The sequence below is a fragment of the Mangifera indica genome, chromosome 10 (assembly GCF_011075055.1).
Source record: "Mangifera indica cultivar Alphonso chromosome 10, CATAS_Mindica_2.1, whole genome shotgun sequence".
NCBI classification, from domain to species: Eukaryota; Viridiplantae; Streptophyta; class Magnoliopsida; order Sapindales; family Anacardiaceae; genus Mangifera; species Mangifera indica.
The window spans coordinates 1,631,482-1,650,899 of record NC_058146.1 but is presented as its reverse complement, the minus strand read 5'-3'; the positions used below and the strand labels follow the sequence as shown (position 1 = coordinate 1,650,899).

General features: G+C 34.9%; 4 protein-coding genes across 12 annotated transcripts; 2 read left to right on the top strand and 2 right to left on the bottom strand.

Annotated features, from left to right (window-relative positions):
* The first annotated feature begins 396 nt into the window (after positions 1-396).
* On the top strand, positions 397-7,045 carry LOC123226925 (beta-amylase 7-like). 2 transcript variants are annotated; one of them, XM_044651499.1, is made up of 11 exons: positions 397-839; positions 1,654-2,271; positions 2,876-3,094; positions 3,413-3,490; positions 3,621-3,824; positions 4,030-4,224; positions 5,152-5,316; positions 5,484-5,744; positions 5,992-6,210; positions 6,322-6,541; positions 6,700-7,045. In XM_044651499.1, the coding sequence occupies exons 2-11, from the start codon at positions 1,834-1,836 to the stop codon at positions 6,726-6,728; spliced, it is 2,028 nt and encodes a 675-aa protein (XP_044507434.1). In that variant the 5' UTR covers positions 397-839; positions 1,654-1,833; the 3' UTR covers positions 6,729-7,045. The 2 variants fall into 2 exon arrangements, with proteins under 2 accessions (XP_044507434.1, XP_044507433.1); XM_044651498.1 differs by having other exon boundaries at positions 398-839; positions 2,810-3,094.
* Positions 7,046-7,457: 412 nt separating this feature from the next.
* On the bottom strand, positions 7,458-12,688 carry LOC123226927 (histone deacetylase 19-like). 8 transcript variants are annotated; one of them, XM_044651503.1, is made up of 8 exons: positions 12,483-12,684; positions 11,696-12,226; positions 10,050-10,490; positions 9,283-9,513; positions 8,584-8,654; positions 8,446-8,503; positions 8,050-8,119; positions 7,458-7,933 (listed from the first exon to the last, which is right to left on the bottom strand). In XM_044651503.1, exons 1-8 carry the CDS (start codon positions 12,495-12,497, stop codon positions 7,896-7,898), a joined length of 1,455 nt encoding a protein of 484 aa, XP_044507438.1. In that variant the 5' UTR covers positions 12,498-12,684; the 3' UTR covers positions 7,458-7,895. The 8 variants fall into 8 exon arrangements, 5 of the variants coding, with proteins under 5 accessions (XP_044507438.1, XP_044507441.1, XP_044507439.1 ...); XM_044651506.1 differs by having other exon boundaries at positions 12,439-12,683; XM_044651504.1 differs by having other exon boundaries at positions 11,696-12,230; positions 12,439-12,682.
* Positions 12,689-14,048: 1,360 nt separating this feature from the next.
* Positions 14,049-16,232, top strand: LOC123226963 (tetraketide alpha-pyrone reductase 1). The gene is made up of 5 exons (XM_044651549.1): positions 14,049-14,363; positions 14,440-14,798; positions 15,446-15,608; positions 15,685-15,877; positions 15,955-16,232. The coding sequence occupies exons 1-5, from the start codon at positions 14,222-14,224 to the stop codon at positions 16,112-16,114; spliced, it is 1,017 nt and encodes a 338-aa protein (XP_044507484.1). The 5' UTR covers positions 14,049-14,221; the 3' UTR covers positions 16,115-16,232.
* A 278-nt stretch (positions 16,233-16,510) lies between these two features.
* On the bottom strand, positions 16,511-19,160 carry LOC123226964 (AP-1 complex subunit sigma-2). Its single transcript, XM_044651550.1, has 7 exons — positions 19,002-19,160; positions 17,861-17,947; positions 17,593-17,684; positions 17,388-17,496; positions 17,252-17,287; positions 16,955-17,041; positions 16,511-16,869 (listed from the first exon to the last, which is right to left on the bottom strand). Exons 1-7 carry the CDS (start codon positions 19,002-19,004, stop codon positions 16,798-16,800), a joined length of 486 nt encoding a protein of 161 aa, XP_044507485.1. The 5' UTR covers positions 19,005-19,160; the 3' UTR covers positions 16,511-16,797.
* Between the last annotated feature and the right edge of the window lie 258 nt (positions 19,161-19,418).

The window sequence follows — 19,418 nt, the reverse complement described above, 5'->3', positions numbered from 1 at the left end:
ATACTCCGATTATCCACGGCTAGAGGGGCCAGCTTTTTTATATGTTTTCTAGTTTTTATCTCCAAATCTAGGTTAGTTTAAAAGAGATGCTGCAGAATTGATGTTAAGTATGAGCGTCCATGAGATGTAGGTTCCCCTGTTTCCTTTGAATGTCAGCATGAGATAAAATTCGATAAGCAAATCCAATTTTCGGGTGTGTTTATTACCGTTCAAAACTTTTGGATACAATTATACTTTTTCTAAACCTTGAAGGGGACTTTGTTGTCAACCCTAATCTTAGATCCAAATTCTGCCCCTCCGGGTCGGTGAACGCCCAACTATTTTATCCGGGTCTCTGAGCCTGAGTATGGGCACGTGCAACGCGTGTTTCAGTCACACGTCTGTATATTTTCTCCTTCACTTATACACACGCAACCACACCTCGTTCGTGCCAAACCTAATCTCGCACACACTACACGTTTGAGACTACACACGCGTGAAACCCTAGGCCTCACACGCACGGGTGCACTTCCTGTTTACTGGTTGCCGCATTTTTAGCACCAGCCGGAGAAGCCTCGGATTTCGCTTTTCCGAATCTTGTTTGTTCGTTCAACGCAGGTCAGACGTCTGGTGCGGAAATATTTGGAATTTTCAGTAAGAATATCTGTGGTACTGTTAGAGTGCCGGGAGAGGGAAGATAGGTTTCTTAAAGGCCTGTGGTTGAAGAGTATCTATATCTGAGCTTTTGTTAGTGAGAAGGTGAATTGGTGGATTATGGAAAGTTGGAGTCCCATAAGACGATGTTCATTCCTGCTAATTGAAGGCTTTGCTTGAGAATTACGCAAGAAATCGTATTTAAGGTGAATGACGTTACTGTTTTTCTTCCTGTCCGGATAACGTTCGCTAAGTTTTCTTGAGTTTTCCTGGAAACTTTATTTTTGCTTTAGTACCGAGGTCTATATAGGTTTAAAGCAATTTCTTTTGAACTTTTTTTAATAACTGAGACGTGCTAACTTTTCATTTGAGTTATATGGCCTATTTATCTTTAGAATCAATTGAGATTTGCCAAGGGACAATTGAACAAGTATTTGTTTACTTTGGTTCTAAATAGTTTAACTGAAATGGAAGTTCCATTAGAACCCTTAAATAATTTGTTTGGCAGTTTCTTAGCAAAAAATTAGGTGTTTGGAACTTCCATTGTGATGGCTGTGAACTGGAATTCAATTTCAGTTACTTTGACTTGAGTCAAATCACTTTTGATGAGGAGAAGACAATGGTGGAATGTGAAGAGTAGGATGAAATTGTGTCAATTTAACTCCTAGTACGCCTCCCTTTTTCATTTAGTAATTTTCATTGATCTTGTCATTTGTAATTGAATGAACAAGTGCTGTAAACATTGTTATATTGGTTCTTTCATGCTAACTTTTGAATAGAATGTCAAGAATTTAGCATGAGTGATATTTCTAATTCAAGTGTTGTGAAACTGTTAATTTTGCCAAAAGCCCTAATTCTTTACCCTTCTACTAAGTGTTATAAAATATTTTTTCAGCTTATGTGAAAAGGGCATATCCTTCACTCACGTTCATTCTATCAACCATATTCGATCAGTATTGTATCAGTTAGACATAATTCTATCTATGTGAGACATGATTTGATGTTTCATTTCTTTTTCAGGGAACTGTTTGGTCAACCAGGCATTGTGTTTCAGATCATATTGCAACATTATGTGGAAATCTTAGTGATACATACATGTTGAACGAAATTAAGCTGTAACAATGGCTTTTTAGGTGAAACTCATTACAGCAGAAGTTGCTGGATAGCTGGGGTTAGAGATTGGGAAGTAAGGACAGAAAGATGGCAACAGATATGCAAAATTTAATAGGAACAAGTGAGGATGATGATGAGGAAGAACTGGAGATGGATGTGAAGGAAGAGGATGAAGAAAATGGAGGGAAGCACATTAACAGGCAAGTGATGGTGGGGGTTGATGTAGGTGTAGCACCTAGTAGTTGTAATAATAATCAGCTTCCACAGCACCAGCAAATTCAGGAGCAAGTGGGAACCCCAGGAGGGGGAGTACGGAGGTGTAGACCTTCGGAAGAGAAGGAGAGGACAAAGCTAAGGGAGCGGCATCGGAGGGCAATCACTGCAAGGATCTTAGCTGGTCTACGGAGGCATGGGAACTATAACCTTAGGGTCAGAGCTGATATTAATGATGTGATTGCAGCTTTGGCAAGGGAAGCTGGCTGGGTTGTTCTTCCTGATGGAACCACCTTTCCTTCAAGGTCTCAGGTACTTAATTGTCAAGTGCAAAGTTTTCATTTAGCACTCAGTACAACATATTATTAGGCTAGCATTAAATTAAATATCTAATAAATTCCCATAAAATCTTTGACGCTAATGTCTCAAAAGTTGGTATCATGATAAGATATCAAATTAAATGTTTTGAGCCAACAAAGGTTTTCCTGTGGTTTCACCTAGGGCATGTATCCTTAGGCAAGGAGTATCCTTGGTGATGCATAGGAGGTGCACAAGTGACTTTTTATTTTTAAAATCATAAATCCATCTACATCATGTTAATTTATTTAAGTTAACTTAGCAAGACTCTATTCAATCCCGTGTAGCTTCTTATGTGTTAATTATGTGTCTTTTTATTAAGATTATAACATTTACTTTTGACATTGAAATTAACTATTATTATTTTATTTTACATTCCAATTGCTAATGAAAGGCCATATCAGCTTGGTTTACTTAGATTGTCATCCCCTTGGTATTTACTATAATGAAAATCAGGAAACCAAATGGAAAATTTTCTATAATATTTTAATAGGGATCAAGGTCTGTTGCTGGCTCTTCTGCAATGGTAAATTCATCTTCTCATGTGGTGTCACAACAGACACCGACTACTTCTCAAAGAGGAATCTCACCTGGCTATCGAAGCTCAGTGGAGTATAACACATGTCATATGAAAGGTGTTTTCATGCCCACACCCTCAGCTTATGATTTATCCCCTAGTGCTCAGTCCCAATCTTCAGCTCTGGTGGGAGATGGAGGAGAAGAAACTGAGATTCATTCTCTTATTGGTGGTTCCATGATTACTGTTAACGACAAGCAGGTAAGGACTGAATTGTTCAAAGGTTATCTGCGTTTTGATCTCTTTGTAATTTGATGGATGACATCATGTACTGCTCTTAGAATTTAAATATTCATGATGCCCTTAATTGCACTTCAATAGAGAACACTTAATTGAGCTTATAATTAGATATAAGAGAATACAGAAATTAAATAATTGTGTTCTTGATAGTATCTCCTACGAGTTCAAATGGTGACGTTCTATATTTTGGTATAAAATGGCACTTTAAATTTGAAATTGAAAGCTTGTTGGGTTGGTCCATGCTGTATATTTGTTTCCAACTTCTCTTGCTTCTTGCAGATTGTTGATTTACCACCAAAGTTACCAGAGCGTGATTTTACTGGCACACCATATGTTCCAGTTTATGTGATGCTACCTGTAAGTCTTCTAATTTCAATAACATTTCACCAACCATTGCTTGTTTTAAGGGCTAACCGAATGCCATGCATGATATCCTATTAACTTCTTTCGGAGATTTTGTGTCAATAACTCACTCTAATGGTGGCAGTTGGGTGTTATCAACATGAAGTGTGAACTGGTTGATGCAGATGGTCTACTGAAGCATCTGAGGGTATTAAAATCAATCAATATTGATGGGGTTATGGTTGATTGCTGGTGGGGAATAGTTGAGGCTCATGCTCCTCAAGATTATAACTGGAATGGTTACAAGAAGCTCTTTCAAATGGTTTCTGAGCTTAATCTTAAGTTACAGGTTTGCTTTATGAGATTTTATTCTCTTGGCGGCTTTTAGTGCTCTTAGCATGTGCTAAATGTTCATAGTTGACATAATAATATGTATTTTCCTATGTTATTTTCGCATTTTAATGTTTTGTTATTTTCATGGATGTGTTTGCTTTACAACTTCAAGAATTCATTTTGAAACTGATAATTCAATTGGATTATTTATATTGATTCAGGTTGTGATATCATTTCATGAGTGTGGAGGAAATGTTGGTGATGACGTTTGTATACCTCTACCACATTGGGTTGCAGAAATTGGCCGAAGTAATCCTGACATATTTTTCACTGATAGAGAGGGAAGACGAAACCCTGAGTGTCTCTCATGGGGGATTGACAAGGAACGTGTTTTAAGAGGGCGGACTGCTGCGGAGGTACTAGGTTTTCACTTGATAATAAAGACTGAAACTAATTGTGATTATACTCTCTCTCTCTTTTATTTCTTTTTGCAGTGTGTGTCTTTGTGGAAAGTTTTGGTTGGGGGTTTTTGGGGGTGGGGGGGGGTTGTGTGTTGGGTTGTGTTGTGTCGTTTCCTTAGACTGACAAAAGAAAAATATGTAAGTAAACCTTTGACCACACTAGCAGTGTTGTAAATTTGTAATATCATTAGTACATTTGATTATTCCTTGAGCTATATAGCCCACACAAAGACTTTGACTTTGGGAGAAATTAAAACCTGCCAGATCATCTTTTAGGGATTGAAAATTGCCAATGGGGGATCATCTAACATCCAATAGGATGTGCAAGAAAAAATTGTAGATATTGCTCTCCAAGGGCTTCCAAAAGATTCATTGTTAACTGCATTAATTTATTACACATTTGACACCATATTTACTTCTAATCACCCCATTTCAAGGAGAATCTCATTTCAAAAGAGTATCTCCAAGGCCATTTAGCTGACAGTGCCTTCATCTTTTTCTCTAAATTTCCAATAACAAGTTCCTGTTTGACCTAAGGCCTTGAGACGATATCCCACCGAAGAAGATGAGATCCTTTCACTCCATCATGCACTTACCATAAGAAATCCCTCATCTTTCTTTCTATAATATTTGCTACTCCAAAAGCAATCTTGAACAGAGGAAGAAATAAATTGGAGGGGCCAATAAAGCAGAGTTAATAAGTGTGAGTCTAAAATTTTTTCTAACTTGGGTTCTACCTTTGTGTATATAAATGAATTGCTCTTATTTGTCCATGTTTGATGTTATTCTTATGTGGACATTAACTTAGGCTGAATCCATTTCCCTTATAATTTGCCTTTGCGGGTACATCTTAGATGATCTTTTTTTTACTGAATTATGTAGGTGTACTTTGACTACATGAGAAGCTTCCGAATGGAATTTGATGAATTCTTTCAGGATGGTATCATATCCATGGTTGAAGTTGGACTAGGTCCTTGTGGTGAACTGCGGTACCCTTCTTGTCCTGTAAAGCATGGTTGGAGATATCCTGGCATTGGAGAATTCCAGGTAATTTGTTTGTAATTCAACATTGACTAAGTTTGTCTGCCATCTGGGGTGATTGATTGAGCTTTGCTAATTTCGTTTATGGACTTGGGTCTTAATCTAGAGTCATCCATTTAGTGTAATTATATTTTTTCCTGTTTATGCATCAACAAAAAAAATTCTTTTTGCAGTGTTATGATCATTATTTGCTGAAAAGCCTGAGGAAGGCAGCAGAAGCTAGGGGACAGTCCTTATGGGACAGGGGACCTGATAATGCTGGTTCTTACAATTCACAGCCACATGATACAGGCTTCTTCTGTGATGGAGGTGACTATAATGGGTACTATGGAAGGTTTTTCCTTGATTGGTACTGTCGGGCTTTAGTTGATCATGGTGATCGGGTGCTTTCTCTTGCAAAGTTGGCTTTTGAGGGCACCTGCATTGCAGCAAAGGTGAGTTTAGCTTTGAGATATTTTCTTAGGTTGAGTGGGTTCTTACTAAAATTGGATTGGAGATCTTGTTCTTTTGTTTGAGAATTCTGATTTCTTTGGGGCAGTATAGTCATCTATTTGCTAGGGTTGTGTGAGTTTTGTGAAATTCTATTCACCTAATTTATATCATGAATGTAGATTAACCCTAGAAAATTATCTGAGTAATTGCTTTATCCTGTCTGCTTGCTATATTTTAATTGCCAAGCAGCTATCAGGTATTCACTGGTGGTACAAGACTGCCAGTCATGCTGCTGAATTAACTGGTGGGTTCTATAATCCATGTAATCGTGATGGCTATGCCGCAATCGTAGCGATGCTAAAGAAGCATGGAGCTGTTTTGAACTTCACTTCTGCTGAACAGCGAGTATTAGACAGGTGTGAGGGCTTCCCAGAGGCATTTTCAGATCCTGAAGGGTTAGCTTGGCAAGTAAGCATCAGGCATTTGAAACCTCTTTATCGAATTCATTTGTTCCTCTTTATAACATTAATGTTGTTGGAAGATTGACTCTGCTGTGAACATGATAACTGTCCATTTCAGATGCTGAATGCTGCATGGGATGTTTGCATACCCGTTGCTAGTGAGAACCCACTTCCTTGCCATGATAGAGTCAGCTACAACAAGATTCTGGATAATGCCAAGCCATTCGGTGATCCAAATGGAAGACACATTCTTTCCTTTACCTACCTCAGGCTTGGACCAGCTCTTATGGAGAGAGAAAACTTCGTGGAATTTGAACGCTTTGTGAAAAGGATGCATGGTAAGCTCCAAAGCAGAATAATATTTAATTTCATCAGTTTGGTCACGTCTCCTTTACTAAATTACTATAAATATGATTGAAAAAATGTATTGCTTTGTGGAACTACGCGTCAATTTCAATAATATGCTGCAGTGATTAACTGGCTATTGTTGCTGCAGGGGAAGCAGTTGTTGATCTACAGGCGTAGCCGGGAATGAAGATTTCCCAACAGATTTCTTATCATTTCTTTTCTCCAAATAAAGTATTAGGGGCTACAGTGTTGCAGTTTAGGTAATATCAATATTGTTAATTTGGCTTTAGATATACAGTATCATTGTATAGGTAATCAGAAGAGAAAGGCATTTTGTTGTAAACTAGTCATAGAAAGTAATTGTGTATTGTTATTATTTGCTCTAGTTAGGTAAGCTGTGAGTTTCGTGACACCGCTTCAACAGGTTTGTATCCATTCACATTCCCTTCCCGTTAATATTAATTCAATGAAATTATGTATTTCCGATTTTAATATTTAGATGATGTCTAATATTTTAATTATATGATAATATATTATCTAAATATTTAATTAGATATTTAAAATTAAATACTTATAACATTGTACAAACTTAGCCCAAAAAGACTCATATCATAGGCTTAAATTGAACAATCTAAATTAGTTTTTTCATCTTTTCTGCTAATTTTTCATCGTTTTTTATGGACTTTTTTTCCTTTTTTACCGTTCTCTTATTCAACAATCTTTCTTTGGTTAAATTGATCCATGTTCAAATTTAATTCAGTTTGAATTTATTTTTATTAAAGAGGTACAAACTACTTTTGAAGGTGACAATAACAAATGGCCAGCTTCATGTTTATTTTGTTTCGAAGGAGCAGGTTATCCATCATCCATCTCTCATCAAAATTTGTGAAACCAACGCAAATAATATGAATGGGAAAAGAGAGAGAACACGCTATACCATTAGTAAGCGCCAATGCAATGATAAAGTAAGATCCTGGGACAGAAAGTTAATACAAAACTGTAATACTGAAGCAGACCACTGCATTAACAGACGAGAGTTGTGCCCAAGTCACAGAGAAAAACCTCCAGCTATTTCAGTTAAATTAAGGCCCCGTTTGTGCTTTAATAACTCATCACAGAGCAAGCTACATGACTTCAAGGAAGCCACATTTGGATAAGTACTCATATTTGCAGGACCAGTACACATTTTGATTCATTCAGAATGACGTATCTACATCTTCGGCCAAAAGCAATAGCTTCTGCAACAACACATTACCGTTGAATGGTTGATGTTTAGCTGGGTTTTGCTTGTGATTTTGGGAACATGTGATCAGATGCCTTGTTTATGTTTTTCTTGCTCTACTTCTACACTTGCTTCATCGCATCAAACTCGTATCCAATACCTGAAAGTACGCATGGAAAACAACAGATCTTAGTGCGAACTTTTCCACAAATGTGATTATATACTCAAGCATGTGCATGGCTTTTTCATTTCTGTTCTTGTATGCTTTAACTTCACCTGTGTTTGCAGTTTCATCAGCATGTGTATCAAAGCCTCTGGCATTCTCAGCACTTCCTTTATAGCCCTCCTGCAGGAGAAATAAGCTGAAACTAATAAAAAGAATAATGAGAAAAAAAAAATGACAAATAGGAATCATTTTTTAATAAATCTGGGCAATTCCTTGGGCAATAGGGACTACATGTAGAGGTTACAAGTCTGAAATAGTCCAATTTGAAGAAAAATTATTATCATTTTGAAAAAAGAGAGGGTTAAGGTTCTGACTTTTTTATACATCAGATATGAAAATTTACAGATGGATGCCAATATTTACCATATATTTATCCAACCCTTCAAATTACAGAAATGCAAAGAAATGATCTACTCCAAAAAGAGTTTAAACAAATTAGAGCATACCAGATCTTTTGGCTCAGGTTCAACCGTTTCTCTCTTTATGCTATTCAGTAGAGGTTTTCTGTACAAATCATAAATAAGTATAATATAAAAGCTATGGACAAAGACAACCAGAATAAATTTAGGAGAAAAGTAGAATACCGTTCATCATCAACTTCCATATCAGAATCTGGATCACACCTCTCATCTGGATCATCTTGATCTTCGTCTGCCTGAACATTACCCGACAATTAGCAAAACACAAAGTACCCAGTGCCTGATCTGGTTTTAAGTGTAAATGATGCAGTATTTTAATTAGACCCTGTTTAGCAAATGGTTCATGAGGGAGAACAAAGGAATCTGACATTTCCTTTTTCAACTATGCCATTATTTTTCTCACTGGATGCTACACTGATGAAGTGTTTTGTATCCAAACTCTCTTCACTTCTAACTCTTCTTCCCCTCCAATTCTTGTGTTCCCTAATGTCTGTCACTCTCTTTATATTCTTAATTTGTCCCACTTTTTCTCCTTCTGTCATATATAACATCAACTCCAGAAAAAATAATGCAAAATTATTACAGAATATAGCGTTATTCTTTGATGGAACACCCTTCTTTTTCTTGTCTCATTGGAAACAAGATTATAATTAACAACAGAGGTCAACAGATATACATTGAACTGATCGAGCAGTCCATGACAATTTTAAAGAGAAAACATGAGACCTAACAAAGCATCAAGGTGCAAATTGTCCAAGGGAAATATTTTTTTTATATGCACTTTTAACAATAGATGATTGAATGCAATGACATCAGGAAGAATAAGAATGAAAAGATTTAACTAGACATAGCAGCAGAACACACCTCTGGAATTTCAGTGTCAGGTGGTCTTTCCTGAAACTGGACACTGGGTGCATGCTGAATCTTTGAGAGATGATCAAGAAGCTTTCTTCTTATTTCCTCGAGTAACTGTTTTGAATTCTTATTCTCCATGTTACTGGGAGCAACATGAAGAGTATAGTCTGGACCAAAATACTCGTAATACTCATTTAGTGGCATCTTGTCCTCAACTTCCATACCAAGTGCAACTACAGTCTGCCTTACATATAAGGTGTTAGCAACAAGAAATAAGCACACACCCAAAGCAAAAATAATTGGCAAAAATTGCATCAAATCACATGACTCTATAACTTTAGTCTGAATTTCTGAATCATGAGCCAAGGAATAGTAAGTGATATATTAGTTCAATCAGTCATTCTGTCAAACTATATATTCCATTGCAACTAGCTTTCTCATTTGAATAAAACATAAACAGAAAACTAGAACTTCATAATAGTTTAACAAGATCTATGGCCACAGAAGAAAAAATTATTAGCATGAAAGAACTCATAAAAGAGTCCAAAATCATGTTTGCCACCTTGTACAATAAAAATGTTTAGTAAATCTAAACCTTTCACCTTCTACAGTCCAATTCTTACAGAAAATACACTGGGTACTAATGAACAACAGCGGGTTCCCTTGCCTTATCTGACTAAACTATATAACCACAACCTACTAGCCAAAGAAATTAGTATTTCTTTTAAAATGACCTTTTATAAATCAATAATGCAATATTGAAAGAAAAACTATACCTCATAGCACCAGCAACGAGCAACATTGCGAATAGTATAACCACCACCTCCTAACAACAATAGTGGCACATTGAAAGATCTCATAAATTTGACACATTCTGCATGACCTTTGACTGAAAGATTGAAGCATCCTAACCTATCCCCAGACAGTGAGTCAGCACCACATTGGAGAACCACAGCACCGGGCCTAAAAACTTCCATCACTTTTCCAAGTATCGGTTTGAACAAGTATTGATAGCTTTCATCATCAATACCATCATCCAATGGAACATTTAGAGCATAGTACTTTCCTTTTCCATAACCAATATCACGTATGTCTCCTGTACCAGGAAAATAGTCTCCAAACTTGTGGAATGAAACAGTCATTACCCTATCAGTTGTATAAAAGGCCTCCTCCACACCATCTCCATGATGGATATCAATATCCACATATAAAACACGCTGCCAGACATAGTTATAGAACATATTAGGAAATGTAAGTAGATATTATGTTAATACCAGCAAATGCTTTTTCATGTCATATGTTAATCAAATTCCAAGAAAATATTCGTATGTATAATGGAAGTAACACAGGGGTAGTCTGCCAGCCTCAGCTATTTAAACCATCAAGGTCTGTTTGTTGATAATATGAAGGAATATATTTAATTTACTGTGCCAATAGAAAGCCAGATTGAAAACCAAACCAAACCTGGTAATGAAAAATAAAACATTTAACAATTTTATTTGTTTGAAAATTATCTATATTCTTCAAACTTTACAGAGTGACAGAAACAACTCCCAAAATATCAAAACTATGTTCATGAAATGGAACTTAAACCAAAATTCATTAACATTTCCCGCATGACATGGTCAACATAAAGTTTGATACAATTATTATAGATCTCTTTGAAAGATCATTCAATTAAATACCACCCAGTGTTTCCTAAAGTATTAAAATCATCTGTCCTAATAAATCAGAGAAGACGATATGAGAAAATCATAGAATTGGCTACTATAACGCTTACTTGGAAGTGAATTTGGCCAGATGGAATAATTGAAATGCTGGATTATCAAAGATTAGTCTCATTCTCAAACTCTATGAAATGAAACGATTAGATTTAGCTTATTTTTTTAGTTCCACAAGCCATAAAATAAAAGGCATAAGTTCCCTCCTACAGGTGTGAAATGATTTCACTATTTCCACCAAATAGCCATGATCGACAATCACAATGATGATGACAAAAATAACATCATAATAATTAAAAAAATGTTAAAAAAATTAAAATTGAATACAGACACTCCAAATGCATGAACTGACAACCTTCGACTATATTTTTCTCATTAATGTTTATCTTCAACACAAGACCAAATCCAACAATAAGTAATAGTTTAACTGAATCCATACAGAAAGGCAAGAAGATAATTAGTCATAGCGTTTGCTTCCATGACAAGTTGAGATAATACCTATGGCATAATTTTTTCAGTAATCAACATGCATACAAAAGTAATTCAGTTGAACACAAATGTTTCATGAATAAACATTCATTTAGGTATGAAAAATTACTCTCGTGCCCATAACAAAAAATATATATATATATAGGACAATAAAAGTGCACCAACCAAGGAAAAAAGAAATTAAAAGAAAAGACACCTAAAATTGAACAAACCTCATGCTGTTTAAGTAGCTCCAAAATGGCCAAGACAATATCATTGACATAGCAAAAGCCAGAAGCTTCATATTTCTTAGCGTGATGCAGGCCACCAGCCCAATTGACAGCAATATCACAGAGCCCATGGTTCAACTTGACGGCACCACCAACAGAGCCGCCAGCAGAAATTTGGCAAAAGGAGTAAAGTCCATCAAAGACAGGGCAATCTTCACCAACGTTAAAGCGCTTGAGTTGGCGGAGGTGATCCTGCTGAGTTTCAGGCGTAATACTCCTGAGGAAAGAGACGTAATCATCAGCATGGAAGCGACAAAGATCTCTATCTCGGGCAGGAAAAGGCTTGAGGACCTGCATACGCTGAAGCAAACCATAGTGGGCGAGAAGGGCATGAGTCATCCGAATGCGATGTGGCTTCATAGGGTGACCCTGTCCATAATAGTAATTTCCCACCTCTGGATCATAGAAATAACACACCTTTCTCTTAACCCCATCAGCCCCGGAGGGTAAAGAATAGCCTCCACTGTCCATCATCTATCTATGGAGAAATCACATATATGACAACCCAACAAAAAATAAAAAAGAAAATTATTTGTAAAATTTCATATATACATATAACTAAGAAATTCATAATCAAAGCTAGCAAACATGATATACATAAGAACGATAAACAGAAGAATTTTGCTACCAACAGAGGAAAAGAAAAGACGGCAATAATAAAGAGGAGAAAGAGGTTGAATAAATACCGAAAAGAGAAGAAGAAAAATATGGGTTCGTCTGTGTAGTGTACCTGCCCAATATTCATAAGCAAACGTAAAGCGGCCGATTTCTCTACTTCTTTCTTCTTTTTCAAACAATCTAAACGAAGATCACACTTAAATATCTCTCTTTTATGCTTTAAATAATACTTTATACAAACTCTATCCGAAAGGACTTACAGATGATTGGCTTTTAAAATCGGCCAACTGAATATTTCCCACCCGCGGTTTGAAGAAACAACAAACTCTCGCTAAGTCTCTTTCCAACTCCAATGAAGTTTATATTTGTTAAAAAGGCCAAATGAGAATGTCCCACCCAAGATTTGGTGCACACGTCTTTTTATTTATTAATTATTAAAATTTTAAAAATTTACTTATTTATTAAATTTTATTATTATTATTAAAGATAAAATTATTATTTAATAAAAATTTATCACATTTTTAATCCCAAATTTAAAAATTAACAAATTCTACTTATCTAAAATTTAAAAAACTTTATTTTCTCCAAAATTTTCCAACACATTATTGACAACCGGAGACAATAGAGACAACTTTCTACACATTATAGGTAGAAAGTTAGATTTATACCAAACTTTAGGTGGAAAATAGTCATTTGGCCTATTAAAAAAATTTATTGAATAAAATAATATAAATAATTTTTAATAATTAAAATTAACAACTGATTTTACACAGACAAATGAAAAATTTGAAAAATCCATCGTTTGATCAAACCATGAGCACCTTTTTATATATATATATATATATATATATATATATATATGATTTTTTTATATTGGATTTGGACCCTTGTTTTGTTTTTCATGACAGCAATACTGCAATTAAAAATAAATAAAATGGGAAACTTCATTTATTCTTTTTAAAGGGTTTATTTTCAGTTTGGGGATAATTTTACTGAAATAATTTAATAAGAAACTTAAATAATACCTAAAAAATAGTTAAAAAAATCCAAACTTGATAATCGTATCGTATCTAAGCGATATATATATATATATATATATATATATATATATATATATATATATATATATATATATATATATATTTGGTGGCTTATCAATTTAATATAGGCAGAGAGAAATTATAGATGAACGACTCCTAATAATTCAGCAGACTTAAAGATAAAAGTCCTTCAAACGTCCTCCAAGTATAGTTTTGTCAGCAGCATGCATGCATGCATGCAGCTAGGCTTCCAGCGGCTTGAGCCGATTCCCAAACAGTGTCTCTGTGCGTGTGCGTGTATATATATATATATATATATATATTTTAAATTGGTAGGGTTCAAATAAATTATTTTATACTAAAAAAAAAAAAAAAGGTTAAAGGGGAAATGTAATTTTTAAAGGATAACTATAATATATTTTAAATTTTAAAAGTTCATTAATATTATATAGACTGTCCAGAGAAAATCAGTGTCCAGGGAAAGAAATTTCAGGTCTAGCATGTTTCATCATGCTTCATACTGTCAACTACACATTAACTTCAATAGGGAAGCAGCAATGGCAGTGACAAGGAAGAACAATCTGCAGATTCATTATTCACTATTGACACGTTATTATTTGGCACTCCCTTACCTAATTTTAACTTGAAAATGGAATGAGATAGTGAATGCACTTTGGGCTGAAAATATTATAATAATAATAATAATTCACAAGTGTTGAATGGCTTACCTTATCTCAGCATTTGAAGTAGAACTCACCAAATCCCCAACTGTCAAAATGGAGAAAAGCCGTGTATATATACAGGGAGGCCAATGCTGCATAGCAACAACAAGGCAATGGATCAAACAAAAGGCAAAGTTTGCGTAACTGGGGCTTCTGGGTTTTTGGCTTCTTGGCTCGTTAAGCGCCTTCTCTTGGCTGGCTATCAAGTAATTGGAACAGTAAGAGATGCAGGTCTGTCTGTCTTCAACCCTTTATCACTTCTCTTTCTGATCAAAATGTCTGTGTAACTTTGAGTTTATATATGAAGGAAATGAGAAGAAGTTGGCGCATTTGTGGAAGCTGGAAGGAGCAAAGGAGAGACTGCAATTGGTGAGGGCAAATTTAATGGAAGAAGGAAGCTTTGATGAAGCCATCAAGGGCTGCCATGGCGTCTTTCACACTGCCTCCCCAGTTGTAAAACCTTCATTTGATCCCAAGGCAGAGATCATAGAACCAGCTGTGAAGGGGACACTGAATGTGCTGCGTTCCTGCGCCAAAAACCCATCTCTTCGGCGTGTGGTTTTGACCTCGTCTTCTTCAACTGTGAGAGCAAGAGATGATTTTGACCCCAAAATCCCTCTTGACGAGTCTTCTTGGAGCTCTGTCGACCTCTGCGAGAAACGCCAGGTAATAACACATCAATCCCTTTAAATTTTCCAGTGTAATTATAATGTTTGCTAAAATTACAAATTATCATCTATTATTCACTTTTATAAATAAATCCCGTTAATCGAAAAGACCGAAAAGTTATTTTACATAAATTTTTTTTTATCTCTTTTCTTTTTTCTTTATTATTTTTAATTTTCTTTTCTCCTTCTTTTTTCTATATTTTCTTTTTAAAATTTTAGAAGGCAAACCAAAAATTTAAAATATTAAACTTATTGTTGAAAATTTTAAGAGTTTTTGGAAATTAAAAAAACTTTAGGGTTTTTTTTTTTTGAAAATTTTAATACATCTCAAAATAGTTTTAAAAATAAAAGTTACATTTCAAAAAAATTGAGTCTTGATTTTTTTTTTAAGCATAAATGATAAAATTTTAAATTAATATAGATATATTGATAATTTGATATTTATATTACATATTAGTGACAATTTTGTAATTTTAATATAAATACATCCAAAAAATCTTAACAAATTCATCAAAAGTGTATGATAGGTGGAAATTTTTAAAATCTAGATGGCAAAAATTTATTGTTTGATCAAATATCGGGTGGGAAATAGTGATTTGGTAATTATATCAATGACTAACAAATTCTAGTGTCATTGTTATCAAGATATGGTATGCTCTATCAAAAACTCTAGCTGAAAGGGCTGCCTGGGAATTCTGTGAAGACAATGGAATAGATTTAGTCACAGTTCTACCCTCCTTCGTTATTGGACCCAGTCTGCCTTCCCAATTATGCTCCACTGCATCTGATGTCCTTGGCTTACTAAAAGGTTAAGGCTTGATCTGTTCTTTTAATCATCTTTTCACCTCAGCATGTTTATTCATTTAGTTAAAACAAATAAACAGGGGAAACAGAGAAATTTCAATGCCATGGAAGGCTGGGATATGTTCACATAGATGATGTTGCGCTTTGCCACATCCTTGTTTATGAGCTCAAAAACTGCCATGGGCGATACCTCTGTAGCTCAACCGTGGTTGATAATAATGACTTGGCTTCCTTCTTGTCTTCGCGCTATCCATGGCTTCCCTTGCCTAAAAGGTGTTTAACTTATCTGGGTTGATCTTAGTTTCTTGTGCTTTTATTCTGTCCTGCTGCTTATGGATGGACTTTTTTAGGTTTGTGGAGCTGAACAGACCATACTACGAGTTCAACACTTCAAAACTGACCAGTTTGGGATTCAAGTTCAAGTCCATTGAGGAGATGTTTGATGATTGCATTGCTTGGTTTGTGCAGCAAGGTTATATAGATGACAAAGCAAATATCATACAGCAATAATCAGCACTGATTTTACTACCGGAACAACGCTTGAAACTGTACTTTACTGTTTATTCAGTCTGTCAAATGAATCGAGTACTACTGGGGAACTCAATAAACAAATGAATGTTCTTTTAAATTCTCCTAAAACAAGATTGATATGACTTGGGCTCTCAATCGGGCCTATATTAACATAAATCCTCCACATTCTTTCAATTGTTAGGATGTGATAACCTAAAAATCCTCACCCTCTACAGTATCATCTGCACTGCCATTAATTTACAGTGCCACTTCCATCTTCCCAGTATAACATATGCTCATAATCAAAGTGGTCTCTTTTGGCATTTTAATCATATGAGAGAAACAATCATTCAAAAAGAATGTGTAATACATATACAGAATATAGAAAAATCGATGTTTCACAAAGAAAATATATATTGTTATTTTGCAGAATTACAGCAAGAAAAAACATGCAGAATGTTGCAATTGTAGTGTTTACATGAAAAGGTTTCTATTAGCTGTAAAGATGCATCAGCCAAATCCATCACACTGTTATACACAAATCTGATGAGCAATCAAGTGTACAATTCTTGAAAGATCCTTAATGCGCAAATTCAGCTCTAAATAAGGAAACTTGAAATGAAATTGAATACAGATGGCACTTTAGAGTTGACCAAAACATGCACAACCACAATTATGTTACCCTACTTGGTGGCCTGAGCAATTATATTACTTATTGAACTGGCCTGTTCTTTTGCAGTCTCCACCAATGAATCCTACAATGAAAATGAGAAAAAAAAAAGTGAAAAAAAGAAAAACTGACAATGAAAACCCACTGCAACCAAGAAAAAGAAATTATACCTGAGCAGCTATCAGCCGTGCAACAGTTTTCTTGCTTGACTCTTGAAGTTCACCAGCAATCAAGAGTTCGTCCAAAATATAATAGGCCTATAATGTAGATGACCATCAGCAATAAGTAAGGACACAGATTTAGGTATCTATAAAATATAAATTGATCTAGGTTGGATCAGCAAGATGGCATGTAATTAATAAGGTACTTTTGGGCAGTCACTTATAGGATCAAACACCATTTATGATATAATGAAACCTTTTGGGAAAGCAAAATCCAGATCACAAAACAAGCCCACTGCAACATACCTTATGAAAGTTGAAGATCAAATCCAGCTCACAGACCTGGAAACAAAATAAATTACCACAAACTTCAGTTTCTATCCCAATCAGATGGAAATATACACTTTGTGATCTTATAGAATGTAAAGTCAGATTCACTCACACTTCCAAAGTATCTGTCAAGAATCTCAACATAATGATGAATTATTTCAAGGATCTCTAGTTCATTGTCGTCCTGGTCAATACACATGCAGAAGTATAGACTAGCATATCTACAAAAAATATTCATTGCTACCAACTCAGTTGATCATCTCTATGATGGTGAAACATATCCATTGAGTCACGAATACTGTCGTATTTGCACATACCTTTTATAAACAACTTTGTATCCTCTCCATTCCACAAAATTACAAAGTTTTGGTCCTCGTGCAAGAATGACTCCACTTAGCTCACGAATAACCTTCATAGACGAAGCAGCAGTTTCAAAGAAATCATCAATATAAGCACAGATATTACAGTAAGTTGAGAAAATGATATCACAGAGATCATTTAACCAATCGCAAGTCCTTCAAAAAAATATTAATAAATAAGATCTAAAGAGAGAATATCTGAGTGAAATGAGATTAAAAGCCATACCTTAGTCCGTTCCTTTTGTGAATAAGTAGAATACCATTTAGTCAACCGGACTTTTCCTTGTCGGCTAATAAGAAGCACAAACTGAATCTGAAACATATTCAGGGTAAAAAATTATAGGGCAGCAGCCAAAAAAACCTTCATTTTGGTATAAAATTAACAAGATATGATAAATCAGAGCTGTCAGACATAGCAGTACCACAGTGATTGTGGCATACCCAGTCAATAATTTGTAAATAAATACATATCCTCTCAATGATTATTTTGAAAGCTATTATTGGCAATGATTCAGGTTCAGGCCCTCAACCAAGCTCAACAGGCTTAATCTAAACAGCCAAGGTTTCTCTTCAACACATTTCAACTTTATAGCACACTATCAAAACCTTAGCAACAAAATTTATGTTCCTTCAATCCGTAATTTATTTCCCTCACCATTCATTGCCAATCCCAGAAAAATTAGGTATGGTTTTTGTTTGTAGTCAACCTAAGCCACGTTGTTAAAAAATAACATAAAAAACAGCTCATTTTCCAAGATAAGCCAAATGCACATTATTAATACACTAGATCCAACTTAAATTTCACCTTTCAGACAAAAAATGTCTCCATGTTAACCATTTTTTCTATCAAATACATCCCCATCCCTATAATACAATTATTCAAAAATTCATCTTCCGAAATTTCTGTTTAAAAACAAGGAGGTTCAAGAATGAAAAAACCATATCGGCAGGCCTCAGAAATTCGCAATAAATTGTTAAACTAATATAAAACTGTTATTCTACGTCTTAAGCTTCAATGAATAACAAATTCAAGATCTTAGCTAGGTTAATACATATACGATTAAGCGAGTACACAACGCATATCAACAAAATTAGGGAAATTGAAAGTTCAGAAAAACAACCAATCCATCATAATCCCAAACTTACACTCAACCGTTCCTCTAAAAATGCAATTACAAAGTCAGATCTAAAGAAGACAATATATCACCTAAAAAAATCAGTACAAGAACACTGCATAAGCTGAACCAAAAACCCAAATCCAATGTACTATTGCAATAAACGCGGTAGATCTAAAGATACTGAATTCGATGGAGCGATCAACCTTTAAGTTAAGGAAATCAGAAAACAACATTACGGATTTTACCTACCATGGTTTTTCAACTGTGTTGACGATGAAATGAAATTGTCGTCAGTCACCGATAAGTTCTGTTGTAATTCTGCACTCGTCTTCTATTCTAAACAACTGGTCTGCTTTATGTATGACCGACTGACGACGACGGCGATAAATTTACAGTTTGGGCTGATCATAGAAAAGCCTGACCCAGACCAATTGTTATTTTTCTGCTTATGTCGTTATTTGGACTTAAATTAAGCCCGAGATCACCTTGTGGGTTGTCAATTTCAGCCCTGTCTATTATATTGACTTTGTCCAATTATATTCGTACACTAAAATACGTTTTTTTGTTTAAAATAAAATAATAAAAATTTTTAATTATTATATTATTATTTTAAAAAATATCATAATAAAATAATAAAAAAATTTAATTATTACATCATTATATTAA